Source organism: Panicum virgatum, chromosome 9K (assembly GCF_016808335.1).
Source record: "Panicum virgatum strain AP13 chromosome 9K, P.virgatum_v5, whole genome shotgun sequence".
NCBI classification, from domain to species: domain Eukaryota; kingdom Viridiplantae; phylum Streptophyta; class Magnoliopsida; order Poales; family Poaceae; genus Panicum; species Panicum virgatum.
The window spans coordinates 54,531,682-54,551,893 of NC_053144.1; the positions used below are offsets into that span (position 1 = coordinate 54,531,682).

At 38.3% G+C, this 20,212-nt stretch overlaps 2 protein-coding genes and 2 long non-coding RNA genes across 9 annotated transcripts; 1 reads left to right on the plus strand and 3 right to left on the minus strand.

Moving 5' to 3' along the window:
• Window positions 1–177: 177 nt before the first annotated feature.
• LOC120652372 (CRS2-like protein, chloroplastic) lies at window positions 178–4,455 on the minus strand. 6 transcript variants are annotated; one of them, XR_005666551.1, is made up of 10 exons: window positions 4,294–4,455; window positions 3,650–3,879; window positions 3,477–3,561; window positions 3,304–3,371; window positions 2,970–3,020; window positions 2,822–2,899; window positions 2,126–2,192; window positions 1,977–2,053; window positions 536–778; window positions 178–451 (listed from the first exon to the last, which is right to left on the minus strand). XR_005666551.1 is itself a non-coding variant. In XM_039930172.1 (9 exons), the coding sequence occupies exons 2-9, from the start codon at window positions 3,818–3,820 to the stop codon at window positions 647–649; spliced, it is 717 nt and encodes a 238-aa protein (XP_039786106.1). In that variant the 5' UTR covers window positions 3,821–3,879; window positions 4,294–4,455; the 3' UTR covers window positions 178–646. The 6 variants fall into 6 exon arrangements, 5 of the variants coding, with proteins under 5 accessions (XP_039786106.1, XP_039786107.1, XP_039786103.1 ...); XM_039930172.1 differs by having other exon boundaries at window positions 178–778; window positions 2,126–2,184; window positions 2,826–2,899; XM_039930173.1 differs by having other exon boundaries at window positions 178–778; window positions 2,126–2,184.
• Window positions 4,456–6,481: 2,026 nt separating this feature from the next.
• On the minus strand, window positions 6,482–6,977 carry LOC120652377. Its single transcript, XR_005666553.1, has 2 exons — window positions 6,665–6,977; window positions 6,482–6,573 (listed from the first exon to the last, which is right to left on the minus strand). It is a non-coding gene; the product is annotated as an uncharacterized LOC120652377 (long non-coding RNA).
• Window positions 6,978–8,356: 1,379 nt separating this feature from the next.
• Window positions 8,357–20,154, minus strand: LOC120652374 (replication protein A 70 kDa DNA-binding subunit-like). The gene is made up of 15 exons (XM_039930174.1): window positions 19,761–20,154; window positions 19,578–19,653; window positions 19,339–19,415; window positions 18,979–19,046; window positions 18,654–18,725; window positions 18,447–18,513; window positions 11,682–11,831; window positions 10,214–10,484; window positions 10,025–10,127; window positions 9,809–9,936; window positions 9,630–9,711; window positions 9,390–9,522; window positions 9,132–9,286; window positions 8,487–8,975; window positions 8,357–8,383 (listed from the first exon to the last, which is right to left on the minus strand). The coding sequence occupies exons 7-14, from the start codon at window positions 11,823–11,825 to the stop codon at window positions 8,783–8,785; spliced, it is 1,209 nt and encodes a 402-aa protein (XP_039786108.1). The 5' UTR covers window positions 11,826–11,831; window positions 18,447–18,513; window positions 18,654–18,725; window positions 18,979–19,046; window positions 19,339–19,415; window positions 19,578–19,653; window positions 19,761–20,154; the 3' UTR covers window positions 8,357–8,383; window positions 8,487–8,782.
• Window positions 8,567–9,136, plus strand: LOC120652375. The gene is made up of 2 exons (XR_005666552.1): window positions 8,567–8,706; window positions 8,800–9,136. It is a non-coding gene; the product is annotated as an uncharacterized LOC120652375 (long non-coding RNA).
• Window positions 20,155–20,212: the final 58 nt, after the last annotated feature.

Sequence of the window (20,212 nt, forward strand, 5' to 3'; positions counted from 1 at the left end):
GATTTACAGTTTCCTCCTGATCATGGAAGTTAGAGAGGCCAGAGGGGGAACCTATCTCACAGTATACTGTATACCAGACTAATCCCACACGTCCATACTCATCTAACTTGATCTGGATCATTTGACTAGGCAGCAGTACTAAAGAATAATGTTTGGATTTGCTCAGTTGAACATCTCAAGGGAAAATGACAATGAATACCATAAGCATCATGCACATTCATGTTATTTCCATTACATCATACAACGCACGAAATCAATTTCTTAAAGATTTATTAAGTGCACACCAAATGTTATTCTGGTAATATTATGATTTCCCCAACATGAAAAAAATAGTTCAAGGCATTGTATGGCTAAGTGCTGACTCCTCAAAACATGCTTCCTTCTCTCTAAATCAGAAGCTTTGAACTTGAATCATCAACTTCCAGTTCAACGTCAATAACTGACGAGTCAACTGAAATTGACCATAGAGAAACATCAAAAACTCCATATCCAGCACCAAAGAGATGTATCCTGCAGAGGGTATCGAGGAGAATACTTGGGTGTACTAGATTCTCAGACCAGCCACCAACCGAGGTACTGGAAGAGCACGAGGGGCACCAAGTGTGCTGAAATACCAGTTCACTAGATAAGCAGAGTCTAGTCATTTTTAGTCTTGAAGATCATGTGATCTCAGATGCTTATACTTCTGATCTGCATTTGACAATCTTGCTACCTCTGCTAAACCGTTGGTGGCCACCATCTTCAAAATATTGACTCCCTCTTTTATAGCTGAATCAATCTAGGATGAAACAAAACGTAGCACGATAAGCTTTTGATTGTTGCAGGACAGCGAATAAAGATGCTTATCTAAATATTTCTGTGCAATACCATACAATATAGATTGTCGCAACACAATGATCAACTCAGATCTGATGTGTTTGACAAAATGCCACTAATATAAATGTATAGAGTCCATGACCATCACTCTTTAAACCTCTACAATATGAGATTGTCCTTCCCATCCTTTCGTCCGATAACACTGGCAAGGAGTGTTCAACTTCAATTTAATCTAGCAGTTTAATTTCCAGTGCATGGTAGCATTAGCTATGACACTAAGGAAGCTCAAGGCCCACCATTTTCAAGAGGTTGGTTCAGATCTAGCTCAGGCCGTGTTTAGTTACAAAAATCAAAATTCCAATTTTTTTCCGGCACCTGCATGGAGACTTAAATCTAGACGAAATAAAAAACGCATTGCGACTCTGTCTGTAAATGGCGAGACGAATCTAATGAACCTAATTAGGCTCATTAGATTCGTCTCGCGATTTACAGACGAGTTCTGTAATTATTTTTGTGATTAGTCTATGTTTAGTACTTCAAATGTAGAAAGATGCCTTTTCAAAAACTTTACAACGCGCAACTAAACACAGCCTTAATCATAATTCACTAAAGTGTCCATCGCAACCTGAACCTTAACCTTGACACCAAAGTCAAGCTGACTACAAGATTAAGTCAATCTTCTCAGCAGTCAGCACACACATTGAACAAGGCATCACCATATTCCCTATGCTGGCTTGCTTCCATTAAAAGTTTAAAACTGTTCAGGAATGTACAGTCAGACTGCTGGCAAGTAACAGAGCCCACCAAATTAGAAAGTTTTCCAGTGTCAATAAGGTGCTCTTATTTGCAGATAGTATAGCGGAGATTTACCAAGATTATGTTGAATTTTAGACTAAATCTAAAACTTCCTAACATATCATACAAGTTTTCTGGAACAGTGGAATCAATATTATATGGTCATATCTGTCCAAGAAAATTAAAAAAAAATCTATTAATAGGACCAGATGACAAAATTATCTAACCATACAACTAATGTGCTAACATGAATCTTTCGTAGTTCTTTGATAGCTACAGAAAAGTTCAAATAATATGAAAAGAAGTAGCATAACATGAAAACAACTACAGGTATAAAAAATAGTTACTAGTGAGGAGATGATTACCCGTTCACGACTAGTCCTATTAAACTTCTGAAGAACAAAAGCTTTAGGATCCATCTGGCCAGGTGGCCGTCCAATTCCTAAATAAGTTAAGATGAATTCTTTGTCAAGAAAAATAAACTAATTATAAGTGCCGAAAGTGTAGAAAGTACCCATTCTTAATCGGCAAAATTCTCGATTCTGGCGAAAGTGGTATATCACACTCCTCAACCTGGTAAACTAAAGGTAAATATTTATTGTCAAGATCAGATAAACCTCTTATCTGCAACATATATCATATAGCTAATGGTTTATTTTTCACACCAAGTTGCGAAACCAAAAATAAATCCAATATTTGACATAAGGGAGTATGCTGTCACACAGATTAAGGTTGTTGTAAAGTACGAGCAACTTTTTCAGAGAACTAATTAGATGCCTCAAGTTGTGCAAAATGGAAAGTACAAGCAAGAAAAGGAAACAAAAAAAGGAAAAGAAAAATAAATAGCAAAGGCAGATACATGAATACCACACCAAAGAAAAATTTAACTGATCAGCCTTTCCTAAGCATCAATATTTAAAAATGGAGGGAGTAGCTACAAAACTACAGAAGATAAATACTGTCATCTCTGCTTACTGAAGGTTATTAGCACCTTGTTTATGAAGTTCATGAGATAAGTGTCTCCTAAAATCTTGCCAATAAACTATAGATTAGAGGACAAAGACGACGACACTTTTTTTTAACTGATAAGTAGTTACGACTCTGCTAATATGTGCAATTAAACATAGCAAAGATAGTTTTCCTTTCAAAAGACAAACTACTTTTGTCAGAAAGAAGATTCTATCACAAAACAAATAAAAGTAAATTCTACCAACCCATTGTGCCGTCCAAAACCTCCTTTTGGCTGTAAACGGAGAACTCCACATGGTAAGTCCATGTCATCAAATGCCTAAAACTCACACGTCAGAAATCAGATTGCCATATATGTGCGCTAGCAAAATTTAGAAACAAACACTTACCACCAAGACACGATTAAGTGGCAGTTTGTAATAGGCAGCAAGTGGACCAACCTGCAATAAGCAACAACTGTTAGAGAAACCTATATAGATAATAAAAGAACCATATTACATCAATAATATTATTACTGAACAGAACTGGCATGATTATGCTTGCATGCTATGTGACGGTACTTCAATTTCAAGGGGTAGTAGTTAAAATTTCTGATTAAATTTTAGTTACGTCAACCAAAATAAAGCCCCAGAAGTTCGAAAATCAGTGAAAGAAACAAATCGTGCAACAATAGGAAAGTATAGTGCAGGAGAACTAGGAAAGACTCCCAGAAGTGCAGCTTACAGATTCTCCACTGAGATTCATATAAGTCTGAGGCTTGGCAAGAAGAACAGGTACCCCATCAACCATACCTGCATCAGAGGTGAGAACAACAAATTCACTTAACCCTTGAACTAAGGATCAAGAACATGCATCACAAAATACAAGCTGCATTTCGTGCAGAAATGGAGCCAAACCTTCACCAAATAGTGCTTTGAAGTAATGTGTAGCCAACGGTATACCCTGAGACTGTGCAAATGCATCTATCATATCAAATCCCACCTAGAAGAAAGCAAATTGCAATAAAACCTCAGAATCAATGATGAGACCCTGAGAAATTTTGAAATACAAGATAAGGTGCATAACGTACATTGTGCCTGGTGGATTGGTACTTCTCTCCAGGGTTGCCAAGACCGATAAATAACCATGGTTGTATTGGGGACAGTGAGGAGAAGGATGAAGATGGTGAGGATGTCCGAAGGCTAGAAATACAACACTTGGAAATGAAGGGAGCAAGTCTATTTGAGAGCATCTCCTTCATAATCTATTCAATCACAGCCATCCAAAAAGTCCATTAAGTCCAAACGCAGATGCCAAAGTCTGCAAAGGAAGGCCAAATTGTTTTTAAAATACACTACAATCAACCAGGCAGAAACATACATATACAAATAACATGCATAGGGGTAGTAGCTAATGCATTCAGCACCGTCCTATATTATTGGCAAAATTGCCTCCATAATGAGTAGTCTAAGCTAGCTTAGGCATTTCATCGAACAGCTGCAGGGCACGGGGAACAGGGAACAGGGCACAGGACGGACCGATGGTGCCACCGTCAACCGCAGAATGCCACAATGTGAACCATGCCAAAGCATATGAAGCGCAAGCCTCAACTCGCCAGAACGAGACCATGATCCTACCAGTTAAGCAGCTCGGGCCCGTGCTTCAACACGAGATGAAGAAAGGAAACAGGGTACAGATCGGTTGAAGCAAGTGCTTAGCCTCTAATCACCTGACCTGCCCAAACCGCCGAGGGAAGTCGTCAGCGCTGCGCTGCGCGCCGGCTGTAGCGCATAGACGCCGCTGTCACCGAGGGATCAAACCCGCGCCGGCGGCGGCGGCGGCTCCGGGGAGGTGACGGAGAGGGGAAGGGGTTTTGTACGGTGGCTCGGTGGCAAACTAATGTTAGTCGTTTTCCTCATCTCGATCGATGGCGCCGCACTTATGATCTGACGGCGGCGGTGTCGCGTGGCGTCGTCCGTGCCACGTCAGGCGTGGCAGATATTTCGTTCGGTACTGCAGGAACGGGCTCTACTGTTATTAAGCGTCGTCGGTTTCAGTGTTGTGTGGGATCTTTGCGTAGCATGGACGTAGTGTTAGATTGCGCAGTGTAAACAGGTCTGGCCCGCTATACTCACGAACCAGCGCCCTACCAGGCCTAGGTCCACCGGAGCCCAACCAACCAACCAAGGCCTCAGGCCTAACTCAACCCAAAAGACTAGTTTGATAGGTGAAGACTGCCCCGCCTTATATGTTGTGCTCTCCCATCATTAATTTCTAATGTGGGACTAAATCTAACACGTAGTAGCCGTTTTAAATTCAGAATTTCATTAGGCAATCTGTATGTGTATGTGCATCCCTATGCAATCAAGAATCAAGACTCATGAGCACCTAGAGGGTGAGTGAGAGGGAAGATTTTTTTAGATTGCAGCAATCAGCTGGCTACTGTGACAAAGGTCACCTCTGGTTAATGTACTTACTGATCACCTAAAGCTAGCATCTATATCATGCATTATGCATTGCTTAGCCAGTTTGGTAACTAATAAGCAAGTAGTTCTAGTTCTATATACTCCCTCCATATAGGAAATAGATGACGTTTTGGACAAGGTTTGAGTCAAACATTGGGAATATAAATCATGAATAACTTTTAAGTTATTGAGTTTGAAAAACTAAAAATTATATGAATAGATTTGTTTTAAAAAACACTTTCACAATAATATACATATATCACTTTTCAACAAATATTTTTATAAAAATAAGCAGTCAAAGTTATGTTTCGAAGACCGTGTCGCTGTGCTAAATGTCATCTATTTCCTATATGGAGGGAGTATGTGCATCAGTGAATAGGATTAGCTAGGACATACTAAATGGACACGAGCGAATAGGGGGATTAAAGCAAGCATATCCGTTGCCCATGTCCTTTGTCAAAAAAACATCAAGATGCTTCCGCACTTTGCCATCTCCCAATGATTTCCTGTCTGACTCCGGCAGGCACTTTCCAGTCACACACTGTGAAATAGAATCACCAATAGCTAGGCACACACTATTAGTATTAGGCAGTTAATAAATTACTAACTGGTAGGTGAGGGACTGTGTGGCTGCAGGGCCAATACAGAGCGTGCTGGCATGCTAAGCTTTCCAGGCAATTTGGCTCCAAATAATACCTAATCTCTCTTATTAATGTGCTTATGTTATTAACTAAGCCTGCCTTTGCTTCTCTTTTGCCTTAAGCCTTCCTTTTGATCCCTCCTTGCCCTTAATAAAATCCATGGTTTAGTACTCCCCATCATGGAGCGAGCTCTTCACTTTTCTCGCGAATGCTATTGCCGATGCTGCTGGTCCACGGGAATCCAGCTAGTCATTGCATGCAACAACTAAGATATCAACCTTATTTTACAAACCATAAAACCAATAATCTCTCGCTCGTCGCAAAAGAAAACTAGCTAAGATCAATAATCACCCACCAGCATACTATTATGATTCTTTTCCTTGATTTTTTTTTAATTTGGTGATAGGCCATCTCTATCTCTCCCAAAGTGGAGTCTAGATTCTCTGTCTGACCAGTGATGGAAATTGGATCACCATTGTGTGGCCTTCTTTAACATTTTAAACATCGATAATTTATCTTCCGCATGGACCATTCGGTTGATTGAATCTTGTCTAGTTTAGTATACACGAGTACTTTGCGCGCGCCCTTGGCGCGCTATCGTTGTGTCAATAACTTAATTTTAATTGCGTAATGGTAATGTGCGTTTCTAAGTTAAATAGTAGATGCATGTAGTATGTACACATAAAAATATTGTCTCATTACAGCCAGTGTGTGCAAGGTGCAGTTCTGCGAATAGTTAGGTATATGATATACAACTACCATACTGATGGTTTGACAAACATTAGTCATTAGTTTATATATAAGTACTCTATTTTCTAATCTTGATTGGCAAGATCAAAGTCCTGGCGCTGCCACAGCTTTGTCGACTGTTGGTTGCTAGGTACTGTCTAGTGGTAAGACGGGGAAAGCTGGAATAAAGCATTTATGGTATCAGTGAAGAAGTTAAGAAGGAAATCCTGTATATGTTATTCTGTAGTTTGCTAGTGTAAAGTAATGTACCTGACTAAATGCTGATCTTGTCATTTTTTAGGGCTCTTTAAGCTTCTGGAGGAACTGATCTTTTCTGCAGGCGGTGCCGCTGTTCGCTGCACGTTGCTGGTGATTTTGGAGTAGAATGTGTCAGTAGTATGAAATTCAAAATTCTGAATGTTGAGAGGAGCCACTATTTGTCTCCTTGTTACAATTGTACTGAAATCTGCTTTGTGCAATGGTTCTCTATTTTTATGCTGCTTAGGTCTGTATTACTTCTGGATCATTGGTTTATCTAAGTATTGCGTAACAGATTTCCTGCTAGAGAAGGAGGGGTCAGGATCGGTTGATGTTTAGTATTGATGTATTAGTGGGAACCAAATATGTATTTTATTCACAAGATGATAGTAGACTGGTGCAAAAACATGAATTAATACTAAATGACTGCTGCTGGGGTTTGTTTGCTTGCTTCAGACACTTGGCGGCTGCTTCAATTGTAGGGGGTTTCCTTCAATACACGTACCTTTACTAAACTTTGAAATACTAAAACATTTTATCATTGCATCAACTTTTTTATATTATAGAAGAATTTTGAAATAATGTTTTAATGCAATATCAAGTATAAGCACCTAATCATCAAGTTCCATATTTCATTTTGTCTCGATTAATTCTATTTCCTGTAAACTTGTTGCCAGTGTTCATGAATGACCCGCTGACAATTATGTCCTCAAGGAAAAACTGGCCTAACAATTACTACCTCCATATCAATTTACTTGACGTTGCTTAGTTCAAAAAATGAACTAACAAACGTTAAATTTTATGATATGAAGGGAAAATTGAATACTGGCCCAACTCAGATGGCGCGGTAATGCTGCGCCGGCAGTTGTAGTCTATGTATCGAATTGACCAACTATGTAACATGATAAAACATAAGCTATGGAAACCAGGGCAACGAAAGCTGTGGTCACCATAAATGGATCCTTGAATCTTATTATCTGTAGATGTAGTTAGGTTCTTTGAGAACAATGATATAGGAGTTCTTAATAACTTAAAATCATAGGATCTCTCAGTAGTATGTAAACGTGAAGTTATTTACAAGCTATCAATATTAATATGTCATAGATCTGAAAAAAACTAAGTCTGAATCATATTATTTTCATATCATAGGCTATGTTAATGGTGGTAATATAGATCATGCATTAAGTAGAATCTAGCAAGTCAAAGATTTTGCAGATATGATCCAGTTAGTATGGTTGAGACCAATATGAGTTTGTTCTTGCATAGTCAGTAGAAGGCATTATTTTTTGTCTTAATATTTATAAGTGCTGGTTGTGTATATACATTTGTTAAGTATACAGACACTGTAGTTTAATACTAACAATTGTTAGTGGCTGTCCTTGAATGGTAAATGCATACATTAAATTTAATCCAAAGAATAAAAATGATTTCAAAATATATAAGCAAGAATTAATGTAGTTGTAAATTGTAAAGTACCTTTGCCTGTTAAAATTTGTTTGTTGGGCTATCTCTTGGTCAGGAGTTGTTTGAGAATATGGTTCTTCTCCATTCTAGTAAATTATTAATATAGGGATCAGATATTTCTTGTTGTTGCCAAATTTAGGTGGTACAACAACTAAAATTTAATGCTCTTCTAATGAAATTATGTAAATGCATACCTTTTCTTCATCTCTTTCTGAAATGTGCAGTCTTTTCTTTGCTGACTTTGCTTCGGTTGATGGTGTAGGATCACTGGTTAAAGTTGTATGTTCAGATTAATGCAACTTGACAATAACAGAAAATTTATGTAATTTATATATAAAGTATGAATACATGGAGAAAGTTCTGAACTTACACGATATTGTCATCTCCTTTGCCGTTTTTAGGGATCTCTATGTTTTTTGGTGGAGTTTGCAGGAGGATCTGGTCTAGCGGTAGTATTTTGGTTGGAGTTTCATGGAGAGGATTTTGAGAACTACCAGGAGGAATGTATGATGGAGAAGTACTTGCACTAGGCTGGGCAGATAACTGGTTATGTTCATCTGACAGTTGAGCTTGATTTGGACCGTGGAATGGTAGAGCACGTTGTTTCCCATAGTTGTGCAATATGCTGTTGATTTGGTAGGATTTCTTTGGTTTACTGAAGCTAGATTATGCCATTGCGACAGAGAAGGTGAATTTTGAGGATATAATGGCAGCAATATCAGGAGGAATGTTGTCTCTATTTCTTATTGATCTCATCACAGTTTCAACTGGTTTGCCAACTATGGATTGAGCAACAGCAGCAAAGGCAATCATCTCTGATTCTTCAGTTCCATCGGAAGCAAAAAATGGCAGCTTGTATCTAATTGCAATTGTATTTTAGTGTGGTACCAGTAAATATGTATGTGTCTATATAGTAGCTTTAAAAATAAGTATTAACATGTTGCTGTTCGAGAGGGAGAGGAAATATTAATTGTAATTGGAGTGAAAAAGTATGCAATGCCATGTGTAAACTTACTTGTATGTGTACATGTCCAATATGTTGCATTTTGGACATCTGTAAGATGAACCTTCTGGTAGGCATGACTTCTTGCATAAGTTGCAAGCTGGATACCACCAATTTTGTGTTTCAACTAAACGGACAATTGTAACAGTGCATCGGCATCCAGTTGCCTGCATAAGCAATTGGTTGATATTAGATTTAACTTTCAGTTTAAATAATGCAGTTCGGAGGTAAATATTTGCTGCTGGAATTGTATATTAGTATGTATATTACCGGAAATTCGTATGGATCTATAGCTTCCATTTCCTGTAGCGTGAGGAAATCAGGTACAGGTGGAGGTTCTGGCTGGCTTTGTTGAGCAATTGGAATGCCGGATCTTTTAATCTTGTAAGATTGACCATGTGTTCTACAGCAGTATAGTGTATAGATAGAGTTTGTAGTAAGTAAATATGGAACAATGTGATAAGTTGATATATATATGTGCAGGGAAAGTAATATATTTTTTTTCTATACCTGTTTAGTAGGCTTCCTGCTTCTGGTATGTCAGGATTGATATACCAATGGCACGCAGAGTATCCACTAACATAAAAATTTTCTACAGGGATAATATTTTCGACAATGTTATTTAGTAATACAAATACTTTGTTGACAAATATGTTTAGTAAAAATTGTAGCATTGGAGAATGGGATACCTTGATAGTATTTAACTAGACATCCTGTGAATAGCACTATAGCTGGTCTGTCTTCCGTATTTGGATCTTCAGGGACTTTAAATTGTGTTGCTTTCGAACCCCAAATTGCCATTTTTATCTCTTGGCCACTGATGACAATAATTTTGTTTGTTTTCTTTAATGTGGAATGTGTACGAAATTAACAATGCCATATTTTTTGTTCGATGAGTTGCTTACCATCCATCTGTCAACTTGATGTCACGTCGTAGGGAAGGATTAGGCTGATTGGAGAAGGGGATCCACTCTGGTTCATTGATTTCTGTTATAATGCCAAGGATATCTGCCAATAGAGAATCAGTCAAAATTAGAGTTAGCATGTAAATGTATCTTGTAAAGTAGAGCAGATAATTTAGTGCAGACACTAACCATGGAATTTTTTGGTGTCATTGATGAATTCTGGGAGTTTTTCAAAAGGAGTTAGGTTGTAGATATACTTAGGCCCAGTTATTTGCTCGGTTGCAGCACTAATTTTGGTATGGCAGGTGAATTCTAGCATATAGGGACCTGGGACAGATTTGAAAATTTTTTTTGCATTGCAAACTTTGAAGCGAGCTATAACATAGGTTCTGTCCACTTGAATCATAGGTCCTAGCTTGTCTGCTTCTTTTGCAGGTATCTCAGCGTACATAGTATTTCCCTGTAAGTGAGCATAACAACAACAAAAAATTAAAAAAATGTTGCTGTTAGTTCTACGCGTTGTATGAAATTCAAGATTATTATTATTCTGCTTATTCCATCTTCGTAATGATGAGCTATCCATGAAAACATATATATTTTCAAATATCTTCTCTAGAAAGAGATAGTTTTGGAAGTCTCACCATAATATCAAACAGAATCTTAGAGGGCCATCGTCATAGGACAACTCTGGCATTACAATGTGTCTATTTGTCACAAATAAATGGATCTGAAAGGCCATATTTCTTTTAAGGTTTGGTTAAAGCAAATTATGTTGCTCAATTATTGCAAATAGGAAGAATTGCCTACAGGTTTGTGAAATTTGGAACAAAGAACAGTTCAATAATTTTTCTTATAACAGAAAAGTAAAGCTCTAGTTTTGGATTCTGGAGGAATTTGTTTAATAGGCAATAGACAAACTATTTTTTTTTGTTACGTAGTATAATTGGAAATGGCCTGTGATATTTTTTTCCCCTTAAATGGAGTGCATTTGCACATCCAGGAAGATGTATGATGACTCCATTTTGGGAAAAAAAATAGATTAATTACCATAATGGTATATGGAGGATAATTTAGCATGGTATCAGCTAGTTCAGATGAATGGAGGCACTAGAAGGTGATCTGGAATGAAGGAATGTGTAATGGCGCAGCTGTTTACATGCATTTATCTTATATTCATCGATTATATTAACAGTCAATTGTATGTAGCCAGGGTTTTGGTTACGGGGGTATCTAACTGAATGATATATGGGTGAGGATTGATAGCCTGTTCGGCTCATCATAAATAGCTGGGTTTAAGTTGATGCTGGAGCTGACTGATGGATGAGCAGCGTGGGATAGGCAGGGTGGTTTTGGCTGGGGTGGAGCTGCTACTCTAGCCACTTGTACCCAGTCGAATAGGCTGTGGGGAGGCTCTTGTTCTTGTTGACACTACAAGATTCTAAGCCAGGTCTGCAATACACTGATACATGATGGAATGCATGCAAAGTGTTGCTGCCAACAATTTAAATAGGTAGATAACACAAGACAGGAACACTTGAGATTTTGTAGTTCAACATTGTTGGCATAAATAATCCACATTAGCAAGGCAGGTATATATTTGCTATAACTCTGAAAGGGTAACAAAGCATGTATCTAACATGATGAGAGTTTGGTTTACCTGGTTGTCGACAAGAACCATATCAATGTGTTGTAGTGGACCATTTTCATTGCTTCCATGGAATTCCCATTTTCTGCAAATGCGTACATGGATTGTCTTGTGCCAGTCTCTGGGTTGTAAGCTTGAAAGTGGACTAAAAACCATCTTGATCTATAAAAGAGAGAGAAAACTGTAACTGTGAGAATAGATTAGATAATGTATCATGTATATATGGGTTTTCTGTCTCATGTACATACACAGTTTGAAATGAAAATGAACTGCAATAGGTTTATAAGTATGGATGTGTGTGTAATTACCTAGTTAATAATCTGTCAGAAGGAGTTCAGTACATATATAAATTTGGATTCATATTGCTGAGTAGTTTGTTTGGCAATTCATTGCCGCTAATACTTCACGGTAGACAATATTTTTGGTTGTGTCACAATAATTTCCATTATCATCTTCAATAAGAATTTTCAATCCTTTCTTAGATGTAACTCTGGAGATTGCTACGTAGAGCTGTCCATGAGTGAAGACTGGTGTTTTCAAATATATTCCAACTGTGGCTAATGTCTGACCTTGACTTTTATTAATGGTCATCGCATAACATACTCTTATTGGGAATTGCCTTCGTTCAAGAACAAATGGTAGTTTATGATTTTTTAATGTTAGTCGTATCCTTGGGATGAGAACACTATGGCCAGCGAATGAGCCGCTCATAATTGTAGCTTGTATAACCATATCACCCAAAGATGTTACTATTAGTCTTGTCCCATTGCATAAGCCAATCGATTGATTTAGATTGCGCAGAAGCATGATTGGAACGCCCACCTTTAGATTGAGTTCATGAGTTGGAAAGTTAGAACCATTTAATGAGTTAAGGAGCTCAATTGGATATAAGATATCATATGATTCATGGCTGCCCGGTGTTTTGACAACTTTATCACAACTTAAATATTGCCTGATCTCCCCAGGAAGAAGGGAAACTATATATGTGTTAATTTCATCAACTGTGTCATTTTTCGGGCATAGTATTGCTCTGGTTTTTAAATAATCAACATTTTTATATTGGTTTGCCAAGTCAGCATACACAGAATCAACTATAGCAGGAATGGGTTCAGTGTAATCTTTTATAAGAAAGTCATCTGGTATTGGCACTAGCATCTCATCTAGAGTATCAATTGGAAGTTGTGATGGCACATTTCCTTCTCCAATAGATAGTACCCATTCGCTGAAATCAGATAACTCTTTTTGTGATGCAACATCTGAATTTGTTGCTTGTAGCCTCATATTTTTGTGTAATATAAGAATAGTGATTGAAGACCATAATGGAGAGTTAATGATAGCAGCATCTATAATTTGGTTTTTCGTTCCATTTTCTATAACTGGAAGTATTTGTCGTGGGTCACCACCTAGGACAACAACTTTACCACCGAATGGAATTTGACGCAATTCAGGATTGGTGGCAGATAATAGGTCTCGTAGTGTTCTATCAAGTGTTTCCAAAGCTCTTCTATGTGTCATAAGGACTTCATCCCATATTATGAGTGATGTTTGTTGAATAAGCTCTGCTAGCATAGTTCCTCGTTTGATATCACAGATAGTGTCGTCATCTAAATCACATGGTATTTTGAATCTGGAGTGGGCTGTACGGCCACCAGGAAGAAGCAATGATGCGACACCAGAAGATGCAACAGTTAGTACTATTTTCTGATTACCTCGTAGATAAGTAACAATAGTGTTCCATAGATAAGTTTTTCCAGTCCCACCATATCCAGATACAAAGTAGAAGGCAGGCCTGCTTTCATTAACAGCAGATGTAATTGTTTTGAAAGCGTACGACTGTTCGTCATTTAAACTTGACATCATTTCTTCAGATTTTATTAGTAAATCAGCAGCATCATAATTTAACTCTTCTTGGATTAGACGATTGCCCCGAAAAGAAGAAGATGGATTATTTCTTGTAGGGATGTTGTGGTCTCGTATGTTTCCGCCGCTACGGGCGAAAAGTGTTGTTAAATCATCAAGAAGGAAATCTCTTAGTGTGGAATCTGGTATTGTGTATGACTTGTTGTTGATGTTTTCTCTAAGTTGGTATTGAATATCATCTGCCATTAACCTCCAAACTTTCTCGAAGAAGGCAAATTCATCTGCAACTTCGCAGTAAAGAAGCATTGTGACAAAAAGTTGTCTAAGTTGACCTGATGTGGCCCATGCTGCAGCTTCATCAAAAGCATGATACCATTCCTGGTCATTACCAAGTAGGCCTCTAGCATTGCAAGCTGCTCTAAAAGTAGGATAAATTATTCCATTGTATGTTCTGACATCTTCATAGCTTTGTGCTCCTTTGACAGTCATAAGTAGAATTCTAAGATAATATCTTTCACCAACGGAGGGATGTACATAATACAGTCAGCCTATTTTGCCTTTGGATGATTGTCTAGGCTCCCAACTTCTTGTTTGTAAATCCCAACGCCATTGTGAAGGGAATTCAAGATATGTTAAAATTCTTGCTGATTCATATGCTCTGTTGGCTGCAAACCATTCAGTAAGCATAGTTCTTTTCAAGAAGTCATTTGAGACAATTTGAGCCATATTAGCGTTTATGTGATAAAGAATATTGTTCTCATCTGGTAAATGTACTGGTAATCTTTCGACTGCAGGATAGTGGCGATGAATATCGAAACCATATATTCGCCAACATGCATCTTGTTCGCATATGTAACGGCAATCAAGATATTCTTTGACCTCATTTCTTGTCTTGGTGTTTTCATCTTCAGGTACGTCTTCTCCATTTCGGAGGCGCTGAAAATAAGCTTTGCTACAATCTGGTCCTTTAGTGACATACTTGAATAAATATTTAATGAATATTCCTTTGTTACACCATTCAACGTTAATATGTGCTTAAAATTTCTTAAGTAAATACACATTGTAAGGTACAACCCATTGGTTAGATAATTTGTGTGCACCTTTCTGGACAAAGCGACCATTATCAGGTCTTTTGTATGTGGCAAATCCATTTGGGTCAATTGAGGTTTCAGTTTGAAATGGCTTTGGATAACCTTTTGAGCATTTACCATTTTTCATGCATGGAGCATTAGGATTGAGAGGTCCACAAGGTCCATGAATCATATGTTCTGCTACAAGAGCATATCCCAGGGGATCTTCATTTGGATCAGGAATCTCAGCACTTATAAATCGGTTGATCAAAGATGGTGTTGGATTAGTGGTGTCCTCCATTAACCAGAATATAAGATGTGCATGAGGCAATCCACGTTTCTGAAATTCAATTGTATGTAGAGCTGTGATAGTTTATTTTTTGCATAAGTTAGTAAGGATCAGGAATGAAGACACATATAGATAATGTATAGTTAGGTCGTAGCTTACTGTAAAGAAATATTAGTAAGTGTGGGCAATATTTAGGCGTACCTGCTGTTACAGGGCCAAATATTCTGCCACTGCGAATATCATCAAGCATTTCTTCTAGTTTCATATTATATACTCGAACAACTATGTCAGCTCTGTCTGATGGTTTTTGACCTGAGTCTAGAATCCCCAAGCTTATTTCATTCCAATTTACGTTGCATGTAAAAGTAATAAAGAAGTCAGGGGGACCATAAACTCGGCAGATTGCAACACCATCATGATAGTTTTGTATCATATAGCGACGGCCACCAGTGTGTGAGGCTGGTAATACAGTTAGCTTACCCATCTCACTGCCATCAATGCATCCACGGCCAACAGCATCTGCTATGCCCTGGAGATTTTCCATTCTAAATTTATCTTGGTTTTGTAATATATACCAAAGTCTATTTTCATCTATGGCAGCTCTAGCATCAACCTTAGCTTGACTGGAAAGAAGTCCATAGCATAAAAAAGGATTTGGCTGTCCCTTTCTGTAATGGAGATAGTATCTATAATAATCTTGCATTGTCATGGTACATCTTTTTTTGCGCCTTCCAGATTCAGTGATGTTATATAAAATTCCAATCTGGAAGCCTCTTTCCCCAAATGGAAATAAAAGTGGATACTGCAGTGCCATGTAGGCTGGGTGTAAACTTGAAATCTGATGTAGATTACCAGATTTGGACTGTATTATTATATCTCTTTTGAAATTTTCAAGAGAGAAATCACCGACAACAAGCATAGCCAGTTCATCTGTGCTTGGCAAGTTATATTGAATTGGATCACCCTCAGCAGCACCAACAATTCTAATAATGAATTCCTCATCTTCATGATCTTTTAATCTATCTCGAGCAGCTCTAAATTGCTTTGCAAATGGATTATGTTCATCAAGCATTTTTATGAAACTCTCAATTATTGAAGGGTCAAAAGATTCATTAGTCTGATCAGTTGGATGCAAAGCTTGTATTCTATTCTGCACTTCATTGGAAGTATCATATATATAGAGCTGAAGAAATTTTGGTGGAGATCCGTCACAAGGCAACAAAGATCCAATACGATGATGTACTTGGCCATGTATTTTGAATACAGGTGGACCGCGGCCATCGTTAACAGATCTGTCTATGTTTGCTCCCATTGATGTGAAAGCGAATAGACAGTTGTATTGGCGGATATTACGTATAAATTTCGTACTTCTGGAATCACCATCAAATCTTGCTAGTGAAGCCAAAGGTTCAGGCCGATCACATGGTCGGGGTATTTTTATTTTCCCGGCTTTACAGCAAGAGTTATAAGTAATTATATTCTGCCGACGTGAAGAATCTGACTTGATCCGTTCTTCATACCAGAATATGGCATGGCAATGTTTGCATGTGTAATCAGGAGATCCCAAGTAAGACCTTTCATGGTAGGATGCTTTTTTTTCCATGAAGGACATGAGAATATCATTGTTATATCAAATTAGAATTGAAGGTCAGAAGAAGTAGTTAGGAAAATAAATATGGTTAGTTGCTGAAATCAGCTTTTGTTAAAGAAATGGATAGGAAATTAGGTGGAAAAGTGTCTTATACCTTTCAGTGCATTGATGTATTCTTGTGTGAAATATCCACATTTGCGAGATAGATTGTGTTCAGATGTAGGATCTAATGATAGGTCAACCGGAAGTATGGTCAGTAATGGTGGATGTAATCATGTGTCCGATAAAGAAAGCGCACAACTAATACCTGTTGTAGCAGCGCGTTTCTGTTTTAGGACTTTAATCCTTTTGGCGTGGCACTCAGACGGTATTGATATTATAGGATCATAAGAACCTATATCTGCTAGTGTTCGTGGTCGTTTTGAGGAACATCCACGATCATTTGGATTTCCAGTATATGTATTCTTTGATGTGGCCATTGTTCGAATATTTTTCAGGATATGTTTTCTTGAATTCCCAGTCTCTATGGAGTATATAAACTGTAAGTTGTGGAAGCACATAAGTAGCAATTAGATTTGTTCTTAGGACTGGCATATAATGGCTATGTCTCATTAGTAACATCTAAGATGTTATAATTGGCAGTACAAAGTACTTAGATGGTAGTAATATATGTTTGTAGCATAGTCTTTGTAAATATGTGTTTAGGACAAAGAAGCTGTCATTAATGTAAAAGAAGAGGGAAAGTAAGTAGTAGTAGAAAAAGGAGGTATCAAGTAGGGGGGGGGGGGAATACAATACAGGAGGAAAGAATATGTAAGACTTCTCTCATTGAATTACATATTACATAGTATTGGGAAATCAAGAATAAAATACACACAACGTACACATTAAAGAGGGAGCCAAAAATTTAAAAGAGCAGATGTGTTTATGGTTGTCTTTAGTGTGCAATAGTTTGAGGATAAGTTATTCGGGAAAATAGCATGCTAACTGTGGTTGTCTCTTTGATGTGGTTTTGTGGTAGTTGTAGGCAAATCATTTACTTGTAGTGGAAAATTATATGTCATGATTTCGGATTGATGTTCTAAGTTGAGTTCCCTGTAGATAAGCATGCCAGCGCAATAATAGTTTGTTATTTTTAAATTGAAAAAGATCTGCAGGAATGATACTGCTTTTAAGCATGCTTTTGCATATGCTAAGGAGGTTTCGGTAATGATAGGTTCCCAGAAAAAAAATTCACGGCGTGGGCCTATGAGTTCTCTCTGTGGCAGTTCCAGTTCGACACCGCATAGGACTGTTTCATCACTTGCTATCTCGGTGATGAGGGACACATATTCCAAGTGGCATTCCATGGCGGCAGCATGAAGCAAGGCTATCGGAGAGGTCTCCTTTATGATCATGGTGTACTTGGTACAATGTGGCACTGTTGCTTCCTGGGGCCTTTTTTTTACAAAAAAGAGGAAAATAAAAGGAAAGGGGGAAAAAGTTACAGTAAACAAAATCAAATAAAATAAAAGCACAGGGGAAAAGATAGTTAGATAAGGTAATTACACAGAATGGTGGTTAATATAATATCACGAATGAGAAGTTTAATTATGTAACCACTGTACTGCAAGGAAGAGCGAGGAAAGAGATAAGAGTTAGAGACACTTACTGGTCTCTCTATTATAGTAGCCAGTAGTAGGTTTTTTTTTAAGTTACTCAATATGAGACAATATGCCTGATATCATAGCCAGTCCGGGGTGTGTATATATATATAGTACTTAGCAGCACATTGGTGATCTTAGTGAGTTAGTTAGGGGGTAGTATGAATATAATAGTACGGAGTTCGGATTTGTTTGAGGAGTGTTGATATAACTTTACGTATTAACTTGCTATGTCTTAGAGTATAATTTGTCCAAGCATGACCAAATTGAAAATTCAGTAAATAAAAGAACGAAGAAGAAAGTGTGGTGGTATTGAATAATTACCAGCAATGTTTTAGGCGTTCCGTTGAAGTCCCAAGGTTTGTAGTGCACTCCTTAGTGAAATGTCGATCTGTTAACAAATTCGACATATATGAGAAGCAACATCTAAGCAGAAACAGTATAATGCAATTAGTAGGGAACAGATATTATGTTCATAGATACAACTACAAGAGTAATATTTCTGTTGCCATAGAAATTTGTAGGACGAACCTCGTTGTTTAAGCAGACAAGGTTTGCCAGCTTGTAAGTATCTCTGAACAAATGTGGAGTGAGATCATTGTACTGTAAAACATGAGCACACTTGGAAGTATCAGTATTTATAAGATAGTGTATTATGTTATAGCAGGTGATTTTAGGTCTGTTTCTTTGTGACAACAATAAATGAGGAATAGTTCTCAGCTACTTAAGCTAAATCTGCAGTGCATTATGGTATAGCAGGTTATTCTAGGTCTGTTTCTTTCTGGAAACAATGACTGAGGAATAGATCTCAGCTACTTAAGTTAAATCTGCCCGGATTTCTATAAAGGAGACGTACCTAGCAATTTTTTTGGCGTTCCGTTCAAGTCCCAAGGTTAGTAGTGCACTCTTTAGTTAAATGTAGATCTGTTAACAAATTCGACATATGTGAGAAGCAACATCTAAACGAACACAGCATGATGCATTTCGTAGGAAGCAGATATTATGTTCATAGATACAGTTATAGCAGGTGAGATTAGGTCTGTTTCTTTGTGAAAACAGTAAATGAGGAATAGATCTCAGCTACGTAAGCTAAATGAGCAGTGCATTAAGGTATAGCAGGTTATTCTAGGTATGTTTCTTTCTGGAAACAATGACTGAGAAATAGATCTCGGCTACTTACGTTAAATCTGACCGGATTTGTATAAAGGAGACATACCTATTAGCAGATAGCAAACACGGGGAAGCAACCGAGCTTTAACCAGTTCTGAGCAAATGCGTAGTGAGATCGAAAATCTGTGAATCAGAAGCACACATAGGACCATTAGTGGTAAGAAGGTAGTGCTTTATGGTGTAGCAGGTCACATTAGTTCGGTTTATTTCCGTAAACAATAAATGAGGAATTGAACTCGGGGTACTCAGATTAAATCAGAGGGGATCCATGAAAACGGAAATTACCTATGAACGCGTGGCGCACACGAGGAGGCAAGAGGCGCAGAAGGTAGTCATTGGAATAGCATTTGCGGATCCAGATCTGAATGAGCCGAAGTAAGTTTAAGAAAGATTTATAGAAAACGGTCATAGGAAAGGAGACACAAATTCATCTGGGTAGTTTAGCGCGGCTGTTTCGTGAGTACATACCTTTTTCGTCGAACTGAACCTGCGATTTCAACAATGGAGATCCGCTTGGTAGAGTTGGAGATGCGCCGTGCTGGAGCCCGGTCAGTGCGATTTGGACAATGTAGATCCGCTTGCTAGGGTTGGTGATGCGGTTTGGTGGAGCTCGGGCAGTAGGGTTCCAGTAGATCCGCTTGCTAGGGTTGGGGATGTGCCTTGGTGGAGCTCGGTCAATGGGGATCCAGTTCTTGGCGATGCGGATGCGCCATGCTGTAGGTCGGTCGGAAGGAGAGCATGGGTTAGCGTCAGCAATTTGGTGGATGACGAAGGAGAGCGCCGCAGCTCCGTCGATGGGGAAGGAGGGCGTCGGTTGCTGGGGAAAATTGAGAGAGGAAGACGCCGCAGCTCCGTCGATGGGGAAGGAGGGCGTCGGTTGCTGGGGAAAATTGAGGGGGGAAGAGGCAGGAAGAGGGAGG

Coding starts and splice junctions, on each gene's coding strand:
- LOC120652372 (XM_039930169.1), bottom strand. CDS start 3,820: ATGAAGGAGATGCTCTCAAATAGACTTGCTCCCTTCATTTCCAAGTGT. Junction 3,562..3,649: donor ACCAATCCACCAGGCACAAT/GTACGTTATGCA, acceptor GCTTTCTTCTAG/GTGGGATTTGATATGATAGA. Junction 2,054..2,125: donor ATTTTGCCGATTAAGAATGG/GTACTTTCTACA, acceptor TAACTTATTTAG/GAATTGGACGGCCACCTGGC.
- LOC120652374 (XM_039930174.1), bottom strand. CDS start 11,825: ATGGTTTTTAGTCCACTTTCAAGCTTACAACCCAGAGACTGGCACAAG. Junction 10,128..10,213: donor TGACACCAAAAAATTCCATG/GTTAGTGTCTGC, acceptor CTCTATTGGCAG/ATATCCTTGGCATTATAACA. Junction 9,287..9,389: donor TAGATCCATACGAATTTCCG/GTAATATACATA, acceptor TTGCTTATGCAG/GCAACTGGATGCCGATGCAC.